This window comes from Ruditapes philippinarum, unplaced genomic scaffold (genome assembly GCF_026571515.1).
Source record: "Ruditapes philippinarum isolate M1 unplaced genomic scaffold, ASM2657151v2 ctg4321_1_1_1_1, whole genome shotgun sequence".
NCBI lineage: Eukaryota > Metazoa > Mollusca > Bivalvia > Venerida > Veneridae > Ruditapes > Ruditapes philippinarum.
The window spans coordinates 63,120-86,637 of NW_026856323.1; the positions used below are offsets into that span (position 1 = coordinate 63,120).

The window sequence follows — 23,518 nt, forward strand, 5'->3', positions numbered from 1 at the left end:
TAAAAAAAGACCAAATTGGATCACGTTACAATTAAATTTAATTTTCATCAATACATGCATAATATTTTACACAATTTAGTAATGGATTTAATTGATTTTTCTTTTATTTATTTATTATTTTTCATTTATTTATTTTTATTTATTTATTTATTTATGTTGATATGACGAACTGTAAATAATTGTTCAATATTTATGTTCAGTTTGACGTAGGTTCTGACCAATTAACGTTGAGCAACATTTCAAATCATTCACTTACTGCATATTTTTAAGAATGACCATTCCTTTTGACAAAGCCCAACAGTTGACACTTGCTATTCACTAAACTTGGGCTAATAATAGCACAAAATAATAACTTCATTGTTTTAGTTTATTTCTTAATTATATGCACATATTTGTTTCTGCTGTATGTGCCGCAGCTCATTTATGTAACTTAAAAACAACAAAAAAGATGCAAGTTGCAAGCTAGGTCATCAATTTCATGACGAACAATTTATTTTTAAATAAGTACAGGGAAGAGTCTGATAGATGGCACTTATATAATCCTCTCTAATATATACTGAAAAAAGAAAACTTTCTCCAAGTTTGAATGTAGATATGTTAGTACAGTTTTTCAATCCTTTTGAAACTCGATTTTTAAGTTGAATAAACATAATCGGGCTTTTATACGGGGATTAGCTCACCGATTTTGCAAACAAAACGAGTTTTACAAGCTACTACATGTATATAAGTGTGCTCATCTAAGTGGTACCCTTGAACAAATGGCACATACTTTGCGAAAGTTTCTTTTTTGGTTCAGTGTATTTGCCGGTTAAATAAAAAGTGAGTATTACCTCAATTAAACTTCATACTATGAGGTTCTCTCTAATTGATAGATTGAACAGCGTATTTAGATACCATTTTACTCGATCGGGTTGAACTATAAACGTTTTTACAAACAGGCGAACAAAGATATTATTGCAATATTGTATGTGTATAAACCTAACACTTAAGTGAAGTGCACTTAAATGCTAGACATAAGTGATTCGCCACAAAGTAGTAAAATAAGCTCAAGATTAATCCGATGGAATTTGCTAAGATATTTAACCCCAGATTACTTGATTTTATTGAAGCAAAACCACACTTAGCCGTAAGAAAATCTTAACTTGGCAGTTCCCACTGATGGATTTCAACCAAATATTACTGATATAATTTGTTGTTTTGTTGAGAGTATACAAATCGTATACAACATGTTGCCATTTTCATGCAAATCAATTGAATTTAGTTTTAGGCTATAAACATGAAAAATGTTCGAAAATCACTTAAAGGTGTTCTTTTTTCCGGATTATTACACTATGCAATCATACACACAATCGAAATGTATTCATTGATTTTGTACTTTAAAGTACCCGAAACAAAACATAATTAATTATACATGAAAGCATTTGTAGTATTTCTGCAATTTGAAACAAGTGATAATTATAATAAACATGTGAGTCATGTGACTAGATGATTTAAATAATGTTGCGCGTTCATACAATTGCTAGCAACAATAAACAAATTCGAAAAAAAATCAACGCTTTATCAAACGCTGGAGTGACCAATAAACTTTTAATTGTCGTGTCCAATATATATAAAGTGATATATTATTTCAATTTTGACTCATGTTTTCTGCCTGGTGAAATATTTTAAGTCATTTGCATGTACAGGAAAAATTTGTTAAAGACTATTGTCATTCTTTCACACATCATTTCGCTGACAATAACGCCGTGGTATTTAAAATTGACAAGCTGAGACATAATAATTATGCTTTACACATCTGTCAGTTTCTTCTAAATCGTTGACAAACAATATAGTACTTTTCATTTGTTTCATATAATCGCGAAAAGACATCTGCTCACTTGATTTATTGCAGGCAAGGGTAATATAGTAGAATATTTGTAGATCGAAATGAAGAAAAAATCTTATTGGAAAGATAAAACATATTTGCCGACTCTTTAATGTGTTCTCAGAGTTTTGTAACGTATTTGAATAATTACATACGAAAAGTAGAGAGGTCACGGTGCTGAGGCCGTGAGGGATGTTGCACCTTTTCGTTATCCCTCATAGACATAGTCAGTCAAACCGAATCTGAAGTTTGATACTTCCGATGAATCACTATTTTTCGTTTTATTTGCAGGAATCAGAATACAATCCAATAGTTTTTATCATCATGAACAGTTTCGGCCCACTCGGTATTTACGTAGGCAATTCAACAATCAGTGAGGCAGTTTAAAAGTACAGGAATTAGCTTTTGCTAAGAGCTAAAAAATCGTCAAGAGGCATTACTTTCTTTAAAATTTAGTTAAAATTGTATTAAACGTGTGACTTATGTCGGTAGTTCCTGTTGATAGTAATAATAAAAAGGGTACCGCACAGGGAGAATGAAACCGACAGTGTAAACTTCTGCACATGGTGATGTGCAGGGATTGGGTTTTTGGGATACCGATACTGAAGTTACTTTTTGTAATGATCAAAGCAAAGAGTCGCGCGAATTTGTTTTTCGCAAAATCTATAATGGATCAATTGACCTGGTTAATTTCCAAATGTCTTGAACGTAAATTTTACTTTTAGTTTTGTTTTTAAATTATTTTTATCTTTATTTAGTTATTTTTGTTTAATCATTGTTTATTATTTCTAAACATGGCACTATAATATTGTATCATGCGATTTTATTATCTATGCTACAGTGAAAATTTCATTTAAAAATCAATCAATTTTATTATAAAAATGAAATGCATTATCAATAAAGTAAACACATATGATAATATATTAAGTTCTCAGGTGATAAAAAGTATCTTAATAATATTTGTTTCGTTTTACACTGACTTGATACAAGATGTGTATAGCCAGATATATTTGCATATTATATGTATATTTACTTGTGTACTTTTAAATGTCCTTAGTAAACCAAAATATTACCACTCTCTCGACAAAACAATTGACATTTAATATTTGAGATGACATAAAATAAACAAACAAAAAATGAGGAGTTAAAAAAATGTGAAACCTTTGAGTAAAATTGTGTCATGGTAAATCCTTGTTTTACATTTAGCCTTTACTCGTCAATGTTACTATTAACAAAAACCCGATAATGGATTTGTTTTAATATCTAAATGCTACATGACCCAAAGGTTCAGAAACGTTAGCAGGACATTCATTGATACTAGTAATCTGCCCTCTAGAGATGTTTTCTTATCAATTACATCTCTTTTTTTTCTTTTGCCAAGTAAATTGAAATTCCTGTGTTCTGTCAATATTATCTCCCCTACCATTGATTAATGGTGGTCATCATCATTTTGTCTGGTAATTGCTTTCTTACAAGCCGTTATTTGTTAGATTTTCATAATGAAGCCTCAAAAAGTAGTCTTGATTTAATCAATACTTAACTTCGAACTATTGTAGAGAAATGTATGCTATATACATATTCCACCGATTGATAAGGTGCTTTTTCATCATAGATCGTGTCCATTGAAAAAAATGGTACGTATTTTTTTTTATAATATATAATAAGTGATAGTGTTTGATATTTCAAACGTAAGACAAAAACATTAGAAAAATAGATACATGAGATATAATGGTTGTACTTGATTTGAGTAACAATTGTTACTTAACCTCTTCTTTCAGCACTCTTCCTCCAAAAGTCTCAAACTTTCTGTGGATTTGGATGATTGATAGGACCGATTTTTATAATAATTATTACGGCATAGACCTTTATGATAGTTTCAATAGTTTATAACACAACTAGCCTCATAATAACAGTAAATTGACATTGTTTTCACAATCAATTGAACTGTATAAAATGCTTTCCAAACAAAATCTGGAATGACCTTAGTCACATATATTTCTGTTTCATAAGAGCAACTATTATGATTTTTTTATCTTATAATTATCCAAAACTTTACAGCATCAGTATGCAACTATGATAATTGCTTTTTTCATAATAATCATGCTTACCAACCATTACGCCTAGGTATGTTTTAATCTTACCAATAAGAGAAAGGCAACACCCGGTGCAAGTTCCGTTCGATAGTTATAGTTTTAGAACCTTTTTGATAAAATCATAATAATGGCAATACTATGACAATAAAGCTTTTAGACATGACAATTACTTCATAGGAAATCATGGTTACAATTATTTACAAATCATGTAATTTGAGACAATTCATCCTGATATAGATATCGTCCTTTCAGAAGTGTTTTCACATTTTATATTTGTTCAATACTTATGCTACTCTATTAGAATGCAATGACACTTAATGAAACATTATACACGTAAATATGTCAAAAACAACATAATGGATATAACAGAAGAAGCTCTTTTGGGAAAACAATAATTTAATTACGAGTGAATTTAATTATCTTGAAATTCTTATTGTAAATGTTCATATAGCTTTTATCAAACCTACTTTAACGTAAGGTATGCAATTAATTTTAGAAGACAACATCGTCATTTCAGACGTGGTCACAATAAGTATTAAGCATGCCACAAGGTGGAGAAATATATTAAGACACATATAATTGCATAAACATTTTATTAACATGATAACAAATATGAAACAATGTGTCATATTTAAAAGTAACAAATGTACCTGTGGAAATTGTACATAAGAAAAATGTTAGGCTTTTTGTTCTAAAACAACTAATACGGACAGGAACACCTTCTGTAAAGTTGATATTCATAAAGTTAGTACTACAATGTTGGAATCTGTATTAACATAACACATACTTGTACAAACTTGTCCACACAAAAATGTAAACCTTTTAATGACCACTTTAATATTTGTGTCATTTTCTCTCATCGAATGTAAAATAATAAAGCGATATTTTTTTTAAAGATTTTCAACAACTATGACCAAAATGATATCCTTCAGTATTCTAACAAACATTATTTGTGCGGCAGAAATCAATAAAATACAAACTGGAAAAAAAAGTTTAAAAAAATGCATACAATCATATATAACGGAATTTATTTATTTTTCATTAATGTTAAAGAATTTAGCTATAAGTTTCTTTCTGTATCTTTAAACTTCGTCGTATTATTCGTTTAGCGTCCGTCACTTTAAATAAAAAAATCAAGGCAATCGTTTGAAGTATAATATATATTATTTACAAAGCCCTTCAGAAATATTTCAAATGAACAAAGATAGTGAGAGTAGTTTTAATTCCGTGTTGTACATAATCAATCTTATCAATCTCTTCTCAATTTTTAAATCAAATCTCCTAATTTAATCGCTATTACTATATGTATATTATACAATATTCACGGAAAAGATATTTTAAAATGAATAATGTAATCAAAAGCATTATTAAAATGTTTGACTTAAATGAATTGAATTATTTGTACTTTATAAGTAATCTATCAACAACTTTACTAATACATCGGTATGTGAGCAATCTGAAAGGCATTAACTTAATATTCTTTTCATATTTTATCAAATTATATGTTATGCTCAATGGTTGAGAGGAATAATATTAAACTTCATGCCACTGCTTCTCTTAAGAGGCGATTTAAAGGAGTAAAATATTGGTCCTGACCTCAATCTGATCATGTTACATACAAGCTTATCCATTGCAGTCACAACCACGATTACCAACCATGAAACTAATTTACAACATTAAGGCACAACGACAGATCTTGTTTTTTCTAGTAATATAAATACTTTTTGTTAAAAAATAACACAATACCTTAAACCATAAACAAACTAGTATTTGTAATTGATCTAAGTACATGTGTTTTATCCCGGTAATGTCACGATCACAAAGAATCGAGCTGAAGCAGTTACTCCGGATAAACAATTTTGCTGTATTTCTGCATAACGTCAATTTTATAACCTCCTTTGGTTTAATTGTTGTTGTTGTTGTTGTTTAAATAACAGCTATAATAGAGTTCCCGTGACCATGTAGCTGAACGCATATTTGACAGTAAGCTTATTTAAATATTTTAAATCTACACATGTCATGACCATTAAATATTTACACGTACCATTAATCAATATAAAGTAAATTTTCAGTTGATAATCTTGATGACAGGGACCTTGATTTCAAACTCATGGAAAAACTTATCTATTATATTTAATATAATGTTTGATAAGGTGTTGTGCAACGTTTCTGCAATTTGATCTATAGTTGTGTGATAACTGTATACTCTATGTACAAAAATTGTTTGAAGCAATGATTAAATGTTTAAAAAAAATCGACACAGAATGAAGAATATAAAACAATTTGATAACACAACATAAGCTGAAAACGTGTTCCTCGATTCGTGTATCATTCATTTTATTGAATGTGCAGAATATTAACTAAAATTTCCTTAGTAAACAAACCATACGCTTATACGTTTATGCACATAACTATTTTATTAGATCGTTATTATTTTCTACTTTAGTAACAATATGTTTACGAGCCATTCACAGAAGATAATAAGTACTGTCAAAAATATAAAATACACATCTTCAAAACTGTTTGTAAGTAGACGGTCATAAAACACAATTGATGTTAAATATTTTCATATGCAGTCGGCACGGATCTTCATTTCAGAGCAGGTTTGGAACGCATTTCCAGACAGGGACGCCATATACTCTCATAGAAGTAAACGTCGCGCACTTAAGAACAATAAACATTATCGCCTCCTTTGTATTCAAACACTCATGAAGAATAAAGTGCCACTGCAAACCGCAGTTATTTCTTTGCAAGGAATATTTTAATTAGCAATTGTTTTTGCTTTAAGAACGTTACACCGTTTATGCTGGCTTGTCAAACACGTCTTTCAAGTCAATGCAGTAAACAATAATAGCAAATGTGTGATAAATAATGTTAATGATATAACTGCCCTTGACGTCTTGTTGCGGGTACCCGTTTCAGCCGTTTTCATCTTTTCACTTTCCTCACCTGGTGCTGGAACAGAAAAAAAGTAATCCTTCATGGGTATTTATATCTTAAGCTGTTTAAAACAATATCTATAAAAGGATATGCACATAAATCGTGTTAACAAATCATTTATAAATGATTACAAGAAGCTATTATGGATCGTTTTAGATAAGTCAGCTATGAATGAAAAGTAAAGGGCCAAAATCTAGGTCAACTGATTATCAAATAAAAAAAAACAGTACTCAGAAGTGTTGACACAATATAAATTTCAAAGCAGTTTCTCTCAATAGAAAAAGTAGATTACTAACGACGCACGCAACAAGACTCTTAACATACTATGGGCGATAGCAATGGCTCTTATTGAGCGTTCTGGTTTGATGTTAGATAAAATGCACTGTTTTTTTTAAATGGAACTGACCACGTATATTTTTTTTTCAAAGTTGTCAAATTTATCTGAACACCATTAACACTAATCTCATCGATATTGATTTATATTTATCTGCACATTAAAATGTCCTTGTAAATCATTCCACCACCATAACTATTAAATTATACCGACATAGCTATGTCGCATGGAAATTTAGTTACAGGTATAATTAATCATTAAATTTTGCAGTGTTCACCAAAATCAACCATAAACTTTATTCTGCATACCACTGTATTTATCTTGAATGTTAACTTTATATCTTCAAAATCTTAATGGAAAAGGTCCAAAACATAATACGTCTTATAATACTGCATGTTTGTAACGTCGCTTTTAATTGGATAATCATGGCGTTTATATAGTTTCATATACACGGCTGCTGTAATTTTTTTTAAGAAATCTTACTTTTTTCTAGCAAGGGAAGTTTAATGTATATTACATTCATTATATATCTTCCTGACAGGTTGTATGACCGTATATAAATGGTTGTTTGCAATATAACCATCGCATTGGGTTCTGTGTCCAAACAACCGTTTATGTAGGGTCATATCACCTGTCAAAAATCTTTATAACTAAAAATATGTTTGTTTCTTACCCGCAAGCAATGATTGTGATAGTTACAGTGATTGTCACGTTTTTTACTATTCAAATGTGTTTCAAAGTATTAAACTTACCACGTATTTTTATGCCTGTATCTTTATCTGCTGAAAACATAAATTCAAAGGTTTGCTATTTAAAACTAATATGAATAGTTACAAAAAAAATGTCATGTACTGGCAACAAAACATTGAAAGCAAGATCAACAAGGAAGGGAATGAACTCAATGAACGCATCCCAAACTACTCAAGACCTGGAGCCCAGCACAGCAAACAGGATGGGACACATTGGAATAAAACGAACTGGATGTTATTAAAAGGACATTTGATATATCGACTTGAAAACAATCAGAAAAATGAAGTAAAGAATAACGGTAATATTATTAACATTATGAAACAGTTTACAGGATACGCTACCTTTCCTGAACAAAAAAACAACAACATTAAAATACATTTGTTTTACGCATCATTCCTGGCAATCTTTTCTGAACAGCTTTTTAAGGGTAAACGATATACCGAAATGGTAAATCTGGAGGTGTTCGAAATATATCTACTTGGCTGTTTTTGGTAACTTTGGCCTAAAACACTGTATTGCTTGTCACTTACCATTTAATATATGAACATTCATACTATTAACGTTTAAGTCAGAACTGCGACACACATAATTTCCCTGATCTTCCATGGTACTGAGATGTATAATTAATTCACTGATATAAGATCGTCCTGGGAGAGGCCGATGTTTCACTATTTCTATTCGTCCATACCAATGTGGATGTGTAGTATGAATTTTATTCCCATTAAAAAACCAGTCAACATCTTCTGGTGCTCTGTTAACACCAGTTGCGTTACACACTAAATGTATATCATTATATCGGTTTACATACTGCGTACCCGTAATTGTTAGTTCTGAAAAGCAAATAATTGAACAAATGTAATATTCTAAACATTTTTAGGGATGATGCGCCAAATATTGTCATATTACTAGAATACGCGATAGTTTATTTATTTTACTTTTTTTCCTTTTTCCAAATTGAGGTATGTATCCTTCTTTGCGCTTATGCGACGCCAGATAGATACATATACTTAAGAATTGATAGTATTAAGGGCTTTTTTAAAAATCAATTTGAGGTAAGGACTATAATGAAAAAGAAATTGTAAAAAACGAAGAAAATTCTTAATTGTACAGTACGATTGCTCAACAGATTATATAACGCTATTAGTATCAGTTCAAGGCGGACTGCATCTTACCATATTCTTATTTAATTCAAACGTCTGGTCAACAAATAATATCACTTTTTATCTAAATCGATCATTTGCTTACCAATCATAAATTTAAAGTAACTTACAAAAAAAAATTCAAAGATTATAACACTATATTATTAGCATACATTTACTTAAACGTTCATAAGTGACAATTAAAAAAAGATATTTATAGAATATTTGAATCTACATTCTTCATCTACAATCTAAATGGTAGTATAAGAATTAGGGATTAATGTTTTTCTAACCCGTAGTTTGTGTACTTACTTGGTTTCCTGACAACTGGACTTTCTGAAAGACAAACAATACATTAGAATACAACTTTGTAAAAGTTCATTTCTGATACATTTACTAATGAATAACCTTACTTGTGGTGTCTTTATAAAAAATTATTATACGCTACTTCTGATATCAATACAAATCAATCAAAAGATTTGCTTGAAGCTAAACCCTACGTTTTGAAAACATTCCAAATATTAAGGTTTCCCAAGAATCGATATTAGATTTAAAAACACTAACATGATACATCTATCATAAAAATGATAATCGAAAGCAGTAAGACAAAACTGATATTAATTGTATTTTCCTGGAAGAAACTTTTGCAATTCTTGGAATGAGGTAAACGAATATTTTTTATTTTGATAAATATAACGCTTAGCCTAGTTTAACGCTTATATTTAATTATACTTAATGCCGTAGACTTTCATTTAAACATTGAAAGAAATAGGGTATCTAAAGAAAATCTACAGCAGCGGCAATATTGAAAATGTTGCAGGTTCGGTTTGACTGAACCTATACATTGTGTACATTTTAAGCGACCATAAACAAAATTAACGACAGAGACTACGAATCAACTGCCGAAACGATATTTTACATCTTTCAGTTCAGCAAATTGAGGTATACTGTTTGGTACTTACTTAAAACATTAAGCGCAACATAACGTGTGTATATGCCCGTTGAGCTTATCTGACACTCGTAAACACCAGCGTGCTTTGGTTGCACGTTTTTTATAAGTAAATTCCATTTACTTTCTATGGGTGAAATGTCTGCATGATTGATACTGATTTCCATTGCCTGTGGAAATATTGTCGTTCCCAGTGTCAATGGATTCTCCTCGGATGCCTTCCTCCATACAACCTGAAACAGATGGTAGAATAAGTTCAATTCACGTTAATTCAAATTCCAGTATATGTTCTTTAAGATATTGAATGGCACGTTCCGTTCCGTGTACATTTTGTGTTTTAGCCCAGCCATATTGTTTGACGAAAATAGTTTAAAGTTAGCATTTATTCCCTGTTGGTAAGTAGAAAATCAAAATTCATCATTGTATCGACTGTATGATTCAATGGAACACGTAAGCAGAACACAAGCAATGCAAACATGTGCGTAGTTATAAACGTACAATCTTACCGTTTTCGGTCCCAGGTTTTGTATGTGACACATAAGTTCTGCGAGTTCTCCCCGGTGCACTGTTACGTTATTAGGTGTTTGTAGGAATTTTGGAATGGTTTGACGTGTTGTTAGAGCAGAAGTTACTGAAAAATATGAACATCAATTATATACATAGAAAGATATATTGTTTTCTAAAGATTGGCAAACCACTTGTGTGTTAGTGTTTTGGTTACATGGTTGCATATAACTGCCAATGGTTGTCCTGTAAGACAACTAAGCTATAAAGCTAAAAATTAACTAGGTACTAAGGTAACGGTTGATAAATCCTTGACTTCCATTTAATTTTCTACTGAGGCCTTTCACACTTCAATGGATTTTAAGCAGAGTAGGTAAATAAAACAAATTTAGCGGCAAAACATTAAAAAGTGCAAGCATGTGTGGTCAATTTGAGTTTTCGTGCTACGTAATTTAAACATAAAAGGTTCATACAGATCAATTTTTGTTTTATAAGCTGAGTCAGATATCAAGAGTAATAATTAAAAGAAAGAAACTAATGTTGACTTTAAAAACCCTTATCCATTTCCAAATATGCTATTGTTTTGTTTTCTTCCAATAACTTTAAATACTTATACATAATCATAACATGATTATAAACTGTTTTGCCCCTTTTGGTTGAGAAAAAAAAAGCATAATGTGCGTTTGTTTAATTAACAACTATACTACCGAGATGTATCTAAATATAAATAAGTTTAGCAAATTCTTACTAAAGTGTTTTCTTATATAACAACTACTTACATCATTATAGATACCATACGTGATTAAACAACTGTGTAATTTAACAGAGGCCTTAAGTAAAAAAGAAACAAAACTCATATTAAAAATGTATACATGTACATGAAAACAAAATTTCTTAATATGCTGTTGCTTATTTTGAGCTTTAGCAATTTTTTCTATTGATTTTCGTAAGATACAATTTGCAAACTTCACTGCAAATGTTAGTTTTAATTTCACACTAGTGCGTGTGTTAGACACATAAATATTTCCTTATCACGCAATGTATCAGCAGACAGAAAGATCCACCTAGCGCATCATGCCTCTTAAAGATAATATCAAAAAATTCAAATATCTTATAATTTAAACAGCGATGATGTAATGAAAAGATAACATGCACTATTAGTTTTAGTATTTCGTGATAAGCTTATATTTTTGTTAAATAATCTAAGTAGCTACATCTTTTTCAGTACTTTTAAATTATTAATTTTTAACAAATCACGCTAAAAACGCTTATGAAAGAATTAAATCAGTACATGCATTCGATCTGCATTTAGTAGTGTTATTAAAGCTGACAAACTATAATATTTTAAACCATTTTAAAAACAATAAAGCTTAACAAGGCATTATGCTCACTTTTTGCTATCGAATTGAGTAAGTAATATATATATTTTTTTTTAAAAGATTGACTATTAAAATGGTGATTGAACAATCACTGACAATTGAAAATGTTTTGTGATACTATCAAAAGACTGCCCAAAGCATTTTAAGAATTTAACCATTGAAAAACATTGATAGAAATTATGCCAAAATGTCAAGTTATTTTAAGTTAATATCTGTTCATTATCAGCTACACTTAGATAAGCATACATTCACCTTAATAATGATAATGAATATTTTGTTTAGAATTAAATTGCTGAGTCACTTGTTAAAGTTAATTATTAAGAACCATTTATGATTAAAAAACAAACAAACAACAACAAACAAACAAACAACAACAAAAACCTTGAACAACCGAATTTAAGGTAGACAAAAATGAATAAAATTAATAAGATGAATCGGTTTAATACTGTCATTTCAAAATTATGATGTCAATGTTTAATTTGCAATACGCTTTCTGTGTTTGTATTTTCTGATCGCAGATCAGGAAATACAATGCTGACAATCAACCTCCCGACAAATCTAACAACAAGTAGTTCTCAAAATAGGTTAAAACTAGCGATGTAAAAGAAAGAAATAATTATATTTTGTTACAAGTGTCCATCAATTAACCACGCTTTCAAACTTAAAATGTAGCTTTGGCTTATAGAATTGTCAATAAATGCACAATAAAACATTACTCGGATGAATTTCATTTTAATCAATGAAAATGTCTCGGCTATTTCCGTAAAGCTTCGGATTATTGTGATCGGAATAAAACGCCCCTAAATGAACATTTCTGAAAAGAAAAGTAAGGATGTTGACACAAGGACAGGGACAAATTTAGGGCAGTCGACGATCGATAATCAATTTCTACCATAAGTTAAGCACCCGATAATTTAATCCATGTAAAGAAGATGCTATTTTTAGCGCTGTCGATTACCGAATACTTCTGCGCGTATTACACAATTAAATCTGACTGTCGAGTAGTGAAATATATACATATCGGACTGTTTGGGCGAGAAGATGTTCGCCAAAACATTAACATCAGTGTTAAACAACAGGTTTACATAGAAATTAATAAGAATTACGAAAAATAAATTGAAATTCTAAATTTAGAATAATATCGTTTTATTCAGTCGAATCATATATCACATCACCGTGGCCGAGGGTTGCACATTCGTTTACAATGTAAGAGGTCTGGAGTTCAAATCTCAGTCGTGGCAACTATTCTTTTTAGCGATTTTATAAGAATTAGCCAGAATATGCAAGGATAAAGTGAGGCTGTCATAAAAAATGAACAAAAATGATTTCATGATGCAAGTAGAAACTCTGGTCATGCAAAATGCCGTATGTATCAAACTCAAACTGTTATAGCAAAAATCTAAACGCAGTCGCTGCAACTCGGTGCCCTGCAAGATGAATTAGAGTATTTCAAAATTAACTTATACAGGGAAATTAATACAGATATACAGTATGATTTAGATTGCATCGATAAAAAAATGCCACAGAGCCCGCAGCCCTTTGATCCATTAATGATTTTACTATCAAACTGAGTCGGCGCATTTTACCTATTTTTGTTCAACCATTTTTTTTTATTTTCATGACTATTTTTACTTTTTTTTCGTTTTATATAAATACAAGGTATGTTTATGTAACAACGCAAAAATATTTGTTAATATTTTCTATCTTGCTTGTTTCTTATCAATATCACTGGCTTATGTTTGGTATAGAAAAGGATCAATGCTTAATTAAGAACTGTTGTAACAGATTTAACTTGGATCAATGTCTGAGCACTAACATTACAGACACAGTTTTATAGAATGTATAATGTAATTCCTGCTCCAGCTGGTTCATATGCTATATCAATGTGCAAAACATGAACTATTTAAAATGTTACTAGTTCGGCATTTCAGTTTTAAGCATGCTTATTATTACAGAGTGAATTAAATAGGGAAAAACAGAATCCCTAAAGAAAGCGCAACACGGCAAAATTGAAAATATTGCAGACTCGGTTTAATTGAGCCTGTTCATGAACGGTAGTGGTAATCGTAAGCTACAGTACACGGCCCCTAGCACCAGTCTAAGCATATTTCAACATTAATAATGAGTTGTACAGTCAATCCGTCACACTTCGTGTTCGGTAAATTCATCAAGATATTTTTATTAACTCGGCACAAATACCGTTATATACCGTAATAAGACGATGCATTAAACCTGACCCTTTAATCTAATGCAAAGGTCACACTTGAAGATCAAATTACGCAATGACTGAGTATCGTTTAACTTCCTGTTTTGCTGAACATTTTCACCCACCAGTCCGATAATCTAAATTATTAAAGAGTTGGACTGGTTCCATTCCCGGACGGTAAATGTCACTCTTCTTCTAATTAATCATGAAATCCTTTCTAAGGTCATTTGCACTGTATATCCGCTCTTACAAGCATGTACAGAAGACAAACTAGTTCCTTGTGAAAGTGAAAGCACGTACACTGGTAAACACTTTGCCAGTCTGCCCAGAAACGATGCGGTGACTAAACTGTTAACTGGTGAACTCAAAAGGGCTTACGGTATGATAAAAAACAGTAAACGACCAAAACCACTACCAAATTTTTATCTGTCAAGTGTTCCTTTAATAAATTGGAACAAAGGGTCACCACAATAAGTAGATACGTCAAGCGTAACACCAAGACCCATAGTTAAAGGTCAAGATCACCTTTAGTGCTCAAATGTTATTAAGATATGTTTTAGAGCATGTTGTGTGTCCGGTCCACATTTCTTTTTCGATTCATCACAGGATTTGAAATAAGTTTGCAAAAATAGTCACTAGATAAAGATTATGTGTTTAGTGCAAGACCGAGGCAACTAACGCCTAAATAAGGGTCAATTATTGTTTTTATTTTGTCCAAAGTATTAGAGAGATTCCAGTGAATAGATAATAAACCTTAAAACAAATAACTCTTTAATTGAAATTAACTTTCGAACTATCTTCTTTTATGTATTTTTATTTTCAGCCATAAAACTTCTTAAACGTCTTTCTCTAACACACATGAGTTATTTTATAATATTTCTAGAATAAATATATTGCTGAAAGTGCTTATCAAGCATTTATTAATTTTTAACACTGAACGTCCGGATCCATGCCTATAACCTTTGAAATAATACTACTGTATGCTGCATGTAAAACGTATATTTTCACACTAGACTGTTAAACTACCGGAATGTAGAGAAACAGGATTGCATATGTGTTTACCTAATATACTATACAAGTATGTATTTAAAAATTATTGTGAACATACTCGCTATATCAGTTATATAGAATTGATGCTTGCTCATAATACGCAAATTTCGAGAACATTCGCCGTATGCGATGTTGATAACATTAACTTGCCAAGATTTATTATTTCATGGAATAATGCTGATTGTAAATAATTCATAAATGAATCTATTTAATCTATTACTGTCAATTCGTAATTTCCCTTTATGCCAAAGCGACGATACATTTCTATAATTATCATTCCATCTTGCCTTATATGATAGCTAAACCATATTCTCCAGAGTCTTCGTTCAAGAAAGATCAAACATTTCTATTTAATATATTTACTCGCCATCGTAATCTGTCATGAGGCTTGAATAATTGCTCCAATATTAACTTCCGTATCACGTTTGATAATGAGCATTAATATAATGATTTGTTATAAATGACTTTTTTAATTATTTAAGAAGACAGCGATGCCACTTGCATAAATATTCTACACTTGATGTAAAATTAATAAGTTCCTGTATGGTATTTGCGAGCGTTAACTTTGAAAGAAGATAATAAGCATTGATGTTATTGCTTCCTCTGTTACAGAAAAGCCACTTTAAGAACGCGAGCAGAAACACCAAGGAACGTTTAACATTATTATTATTTTTTTATTGTTTTTTTTGTCAGCAATATTTAAAACATCTTTGTTTTCGTATCGCTTTGCAAAATGTAAATACAATTAAAACTTTGCTCTAGAATTTGAAAACAATATCATAAATAAAATGTGACCAATGTCAATTTAAAATAAAAGTTGATTATTCTTTATACTGTTACTGTTATTTCAAAGCAAATACAGTGAAAAGAGTTTACATTATCTCCTCACAGATTTATCAACTATTGTACGCCGGTCAAATACCATCAAATCAATAATGAAGATTACATCAATTTTACCTCGAGTTTCGTAGAGATACCCCCTAGAGAGATGGCATGGTATAAATAAATAACTTTTTTCTCGCTCGATTAATCTATAAACGTAAAAAAACAAACACAATGACGGGGGATACCATGCAAGTATATCGCCTTTCGTCTTCAATCTAATCATTTTAGAAATAGAATAATCTAAAATGATATTCATTTTAAGATTGTTGTTTTTTTAATTTTCAGTTAAAAAGTGTGTGTTCTATCAGTTATCATATCATTAACATAAATTAATACAGTTGCCTGGAAAGAACAACAACAATAAATTGACTCCTTATAAAACGTTTGTACTGTAGGAGATCTGTCATATCCTTATTACAGCAAACAAGTCTATGCTACTTTTTGACATTTTGCTGTGTATATAACAAATTGCATCACATACATCAATATTTTCTTATGTTAACTACCGAATGACTATACTTTATTTCAATCTTTCTTTTAAAACCTAGACACCTAGACGAAATACATTACAAAATTTTGCTATCATTTTATATAAAGAATGAATTGGTACTGAACTGAACTCAACAGCTGTTTGTCGATTACAACTATGCAGTGGTAATGTTTTTGCAAACATCTACTACACAAGCAAACTGATATGAAATCACGAAAACCAGATTTTTTCTTTAATTATTTGTGCATTTGATCTGTTCTCTTGGTGATGGAATTTTCTTGTGCATACTTAAAAGCCACATTGGACACTTTTATCTTTATCCTTTCTGCATTTAAACTGTCTGAGAAAGAGTTAAACAACTATCAATTTACAACACATTGACAAAAAATGGCAATAAAGTTTACAGTGCCTATAGGACAAGAGAACGACAAGAACTTTAAATACTTATCATTAGTTTTACAAGCATCTATGTAGACAAGGCATTATTATGCGTTAAGATATATTTGAAATAGTCAGCATAGTATTATAGTTTGAAAGAAAAAGGCAGACAGAAACAAATTATTTAATGTTCGCCAGAAAGATTTTAAACTATAGTAAAACGTGTTGGAATGCTAATTATGTAATTAAACATAATAATTGCTTAACATTTGTAATATAATTTCAACATTTAAAACCAGCTAAGAATACAAGTTATTATAGTATGTTAAGGTATTTTTGACATATTTAGCATAATATTATAGTGTTAATAGAAAGTGAAAGGTTCTATATTAGTTGGTGTATAATTTAGCATACCTTTAGTTTAAGGTGTTTATTATGTTTTTATTGCAGGATGATTCATTTTATTGAATTATTTATGTTGTCAGCGTTAATGATCATTGAATGCTTTGAAGATGGAAATGCCTTCTATATTGCATTACATCCACCATATTGCATTACATTCAAATCTTTTATGAAGACATATACGTCTTTAACAAAAAATAATAATACCGAACATTACATAGTGCGTATAAACCTAATAATTACGAAACATGATAGTTTGTAGTGCCCAGTATAACCTGTTGTAAGCTCATGTAGACGGAGCCGCAAGGAGATGTTGAAAACATATATGCGTACATATAATCTGTAAAAATCTTTATCACGAATTAATCTTAATAATAATACTTCACAATGCCATTACTGTTTAGATCTACAACAATCATTTATCATGTATCAGACATCGTGTGTATAAATTATATTAATATGTGAAAGTCACGATAATCAAGTCGCACAAATCATATTGACATTGTCAATTTAAAATTGTAAAGTTGAAAAGACCTTTTAGATCGACATAAACAACGGACGCAAACAAAGTAAAATTTAAAAGTCAATATTCTCTAAACAACATATGCAAAACATTTGTTTCTATTCATTTGCTGATTATTTTTCTGACAGTTGCTTTTTGTGCGACTTGTGTTTCCTTTCATTTTTTTGTTTAACTTATTTTTTCATATTCTTTAAAAACAATTCATATAAAATGTCGATGAAGCGTTTCCGATTTAATATTATGCTTTTTTTGTACAACATACCCCGGCAAACTCCAGGGTGGTAATCTCTTAAACGTTTCAAATTAGCTTAAGTGTATCCATTTGATAATTTCCTGGACATTAAGTTAGAAATGTCATCTGAAAGGTAGCAGAGAACGGTGGCGTTATATTATCATTCTACTTGTGATCCGAGAATGGAAGCAAACAAAAACCGACATAAAAACTAAATTTATAGTTCAAAATAAAATCAAACACGAGGTCTATAAAAGTTCATATTGACAGCAGATCGCAATATACTATTTAAAATGATTATGTTTTGTTTGAGCTGTAAATATATAATGACGTCTTTTAAATTTATGCAGGTACCTTTATTTTTTTCTGAGTTCATTTATTTCAGAAGTTGACTTGTTGACGAGCCTATACTTTCAAAAGGGTCTTAAATAATGTATGCCCATCAGTCAAGAGAACATTTTAGGTATCGTTCAGAGTGATAATTGTAAGACTTTGCCGTGCCGAACATTCATATACATTGTAGAACTAAGAGATTACCGCAACTATGGAATTATTTTTTCTTCAATGTTCCAAGTTAGAATAGTTAGCACATATTTTTTTAATTAGCAAACATCAATGAATCAATATGTAAGCAATGTATAGGTTCTTCTACATTTAATTCATTTTTAACAGTTAGTTTTCTTACATTTATAAAATTCGAGGATTTTTGGCATGTCCACAAAAGAACCTCAATGATGTTATTCATAAACTACCCATAACATTGTGATACTTGAGAATTCGATTTGAAAGCAAATGTAGTTTTATCTGTTTGATATTGCTTTTACTATTTTTTTCTTTTTGCTATGACTGTTAAGTTTAACTTTTTTTATTATATTTCATACTGTCAGGCCCATGTGATGATTCAGATTACAATGCACCTAGTTATACACTGCATTCACCTTTCGACAATATTATCTGACGGTTCCTTATGCCTTAAATATCTCCTTTCTCATTTAGTTTAATACCACTCGGTCAACGGGAAAGGCATAATTGTCGGTTTATCGGCCTTAAGAGGTTCTAGAATATAAGTATTGTATGACGTCAAGCAATTCATTTACTTACAATGAAGCAATTACTACGTAAATTGAGCATAATGCTTCGTTCTTTACTGAGCTTTTCTACTATTTCCATTTAAGCAGTTACTATTTTGCATGTATAATAGAGGTGTTAAAACAGGCTCTGTAAATTAAACAAGAACCTTTGAGTGCATTATTTCATCAAGCCAAACGTATCAAACGAATATATGTAATGCACTTTGTAAATGTAACCCTAAATATAACTAAATTGGCTTCAATTGTTTGACAATGCGAGATACTTGACTATTATTGTCAGTCATTCAGTCATTACCAATACACGACCCTCAAGAGTTTTCTTTTCAATTACTTTGTTATTGTACTGTGATGTAGAGTTCTGTAAATATCATATCCCTGAACATAAATAAATGCTGGTGGTCATCATAATATCTGGTAATTGCCCATTCACTATACATTATTCCCGGGATATTTCAAATACTGTAACAAACGAATGTCCATTTGGTAACATCAATATCTTAACGTGAATTACTAACTGACATTACATGCTGTGATGAACTACATATTAGGGAGGTTTCTGAATCTAATAACATATATCATTCCGAACCAGACATGTTCGTATTTGTAAGATAATGCTGCTTGCCAAGACCTTTGGAACACGGGAACAAATAAATTAATAAAACGACATTAACAACAAAATAAAATTTAGAAAACTACAATATAAAAACAACAAAAAAGTGAATATAATACAAACAACTCCATAAAATGCATGATTGTTTAAATAACTTTAGAATCTCTACTATGGCTAGTGGAATTCATTAATTAAACATTCTAAAAGAAGAAATCAATTGTTTGAACGCAAAAATCATTTTTAAAACAGTAATTACATAAAATGTCATTATATCTTTCTTTCCGTAATAAATAGACAATTTTCTTTTATTTAAAGCCGGTAAGGATACACTGGTGAGATATGAAAAAATGGGTTCAAAATTTAAGATCGGTTCGTAAAAGAACAAAACAGAAAAACAAACAAACAAAATAAATAAATAAATTGCATTATGTTTTGTTTAAAAACAAGAAGACTGCACAATATCGATTGAATTGAACAAATATTTAAATAAGAATTAATATTCCCTATTTCCATAAATTAAAGTGACATTATGCTCATATTTTCATAGACAAGTTGAGATGAATTGACTATATATTTCAGAAGATTGGCTGTTAAAATGGTGATTGACCAACAGATCATATTGAAAAATGTTTTGGATAGAATTTAAATCTACCTAAAATATAAAAAAAGACTGCCCCACTATGTTATGAATTGAACGTTACAGGTAAATTCTTATGAATATTTACGAAAAAATTCGTGTTGATCCATGCGTTGTTTATTGTCATTGTGAAATGAATCTATATATTAAAAGAAATTATGGAAAGATAAAAAAATATTTTGACTTTCACCTGTTTACTCATTTATACCCTTGGATGGACAGAATGTCATTTTAATTACATATTAAAGAACATTTTTCTCTAGCTAATACATGTATCTACGTAAAGTCATTTTGAAAATTGTTGTAAAAGTGATATACTTTTATTTCAAAATATGTAATACGATCTTTACTGTTATATATGTGTGCCTCGCATTTATTTTACTATGAGATTAGTGATGATGATTAGTTAGGATTTAATAGTTATAATTAAGGGACGTGAAACGGATGAAAGCCCGCAAAAAGTGGTAAAATTATAACGCACATTCAATATGAACAAGATAAATGTATATCAATTTAAAAGAACCCTGACAATTGGAGTGAAAACTTATGACACACTTACCGTTTTCTGCACAAACTGCGATTAATGTTACAATCCAGACGCTAACTATAGTAGTAGCGAAAGTAGCCCTCCGTACTTCCTTGCACCATCCTATTGTCATTTTGCTCACATAATTTCTAATTAGTCTTTAGATTATGTTTCAATAAATCCATCTATATGCAAAACTTACACTTCTGTTTATCCATAAGTATAGAAATGTAGAGAAAAGGCAATTAGAGCCTCCATTATGGCTGCAAAGATTCTCTAAAACTCCAAATCAAGCTTCCCAGGAATAACATCCAATTTGCAATCATAGGACGAATATTTTCACGAATTCGGCACACTCCAGACCAATTCCGTCATTATTGTGCTATTCAACACGAATATGGTCAGCGTACTGAGAAGAAACAGCGCCGCTGAATGAAAATTCAGAATCAGAAATCTACAAATCACTCTACACAGACGATTGCTTCTTTTCAAATCAATGAATTTCAATAGATTCCTTTGATTTCAGCGGAGGTTTTCAATTACAATTCAAGCATTAATGCACGCTCGCCTTAGAAACTTGTTGCACATATGAGATGTTTTAAGAAACTTGTTATGTTCAGAGGGGTTCTGCTGCAACAGAAAACAAATTATAGTTGATATATGTGGTGAAAGGATAATTAAATTATTGAAATATGACCCTAAGGATTAATTGTGAGCAAGAATAAGAAAGTACGTAACTGCAACCTTATCACTTTGCCAATTTCTATGAGTATGGTATATTGATAAAAAGTGTAGATTATTTGAAAGTTTTTTTATCTTGTCTGTTCTGTTTGTAGATCTATTCTTAAACTCATTAAATGATAAAATGACAGAACAACTAGTAGAAATCATTTTTTTGCGAATAGTGTCGAACTCATTTGACAAATGATCTAAAAAGCTGTTTATTGAAATATAAAAGACATTACTCTAAATCAATAAAATTACATTTTTTTCATAGCAGTTAAACTTAACTAAAATGGCGTACAGTTCAATACAGAAAACTTCTGTAAAAGTATGTTCAAATGAATACAAATTTTACACCTGCTTGTAATAAATCATATCCCGCAAGACTTACACAATACAGTTTAACACCAGCAAAAAAATGAAGGAATGTTGGATTGGCGGTTATAATTGCTCCAGGGTATCATTTGTTTTCAGTGACTTAGTTTTTGTATGTAGATATATTGTATTTGAAACAAAAGCCTGTCGAAAATATCTAAGAAGTGAGAATGTGAGACGGCGCAAACAAAACATTTGCCAGCATTTGATCAACACGGTCTGTCAGTAATGTTTATTTTATTCTGACGATTTTCAAAGGTTGTTGTTCTTCCATTTGCCGTCAATATCTCATACACAGAGGAATTAAAACAAATTGTTTATTTTTATATAGCTTTGATCCTAAAACGATTCAAAATCAATGAGAGATAGGGTTTGTAAACGTGGAAAAGTAATTAACGTTGGAAATGCTTTTTATACATATTGAAAATCTACTGATATCTATTTAGATATATGAAGTAGCAAATATATAGAAATATTTGTTATTGAGATACCGATTATTTACCGGATATATCTTATAATATTCTGAAATCCTCAACTTCATTATATGAGTATTTATTAGATAAAATCATATATTTAATTTACTAACGGATTTTCATTTTATCAGTTCTAGATTGTTTTTCTTTATAAAGTTTACAGAATAAAGGCTCTAATTTAATTAAAATAAACAAAAAGTGTACGTAATGTTAAACAGGCATGTATTTATACTTTGTACTTACCTTTTATAATTTAAATCCCAAATAAGTTTTCGTTTATCCCAACAAAGTTCTAGGACTCGATGAAAATTACAACATTAAATCCATAAATTTTTTTTATAAAATCGTTTAATTTTTCTCAAGCACTCAAAATAATTCAGCACAAATTCACTTAAATAATCTTTTATATAGTGGTTTGATTATTCCGACACAAGATGCTTCTGTATTAAACTTGCGAAATTCATATTATAGCATGCACGCACTAAAATACTTTACTTCACTTTATCGCAAGTGTTTCCATTAAAACACGCATAAAATGTTCCCACTATGTTTCAATTTTAATCCTACTTGAAAGCTACTCCGATATATTTGTTAAAACCACATGCTATCTTCCCGATGCTAGATGCCAGTGTTACACTAACGAAGAGTAGACGAGTAGTCCAATATGATTCAATATGCTTCTACAATATTGCCAATATCATTGACTGGTGAGGAAACGCCGGCATTCAAACTGTAAACATCGATAACGTCTCATCACGGAACCCGACTGTTCTTTTCATTCACGCTCCGCCTGGTAAAACGTCGAATAAAGGACTTGTATTGAACGCAAGCAAGTTTCTGGTAATGAAAACACTTTCACCACCGGCTCAATAACTTCAGACGTGTGCGTCTGACAAAGGAGATCTCAGCCAATTAGTACAGTAAATAGAACGATATTGTCATTTTAATGGAAATGGGAACGTAAC

General features: G+C 30.4%; 1 protein-coding gene across 3 annotated transcripts; it reads right to left on the reverse strand.

Moving 5' to 3' along the window:
• Positions 1–4,533: 4,533 nt before the first annotated feature.
• LOC132746217 (zwei Ig domain protein zig-8-like) lies at positions 4,534–23,433 on the reverse strand. 3 transcript variants are annotated; one of them, XM_060735298.1, is made up of 8 exons: positions 22,797–23,433; positions 21,016–21,612; positions 10,576–10,700; positions 10,083–10,302; positions 9,433–9,456; positions 8,512–8,811; positions 7,984–8,010; positions 4,534–6,912 (listed from the first exon to the last, which is right to left on the reverse strand). In XM_060735298.1, the coding sequence occupies exons 2-8, from the start codon at positions 21,113–21,115 to the stop codon at positions 6,785–6,787; spliced, it is 924 nt and encodes a 307-aa protein (XP_060591281.1). In that variant the 5' UTR covers positions 21,116–21,612; positions 22,797–23,433; the 3' UTR covers positions 4,534–6,784. The 3 variants fall into 3 exon arrangements, with proteins under 3 accessions (XP_060591281.1, XP_060591280.1, XP_060591279.1); XM_060735297.1 differs by having other exon boundaries at positions 7,984–8,013; positions 21,016–21,609; positions 22,797–23,427; XM_060735296.1 differs by having other exon boundaries at positions 7,984–8,013; positions 22,797–23,427.
• Positions 23,434–23,518: the final 85 nt, after the last annotated feature.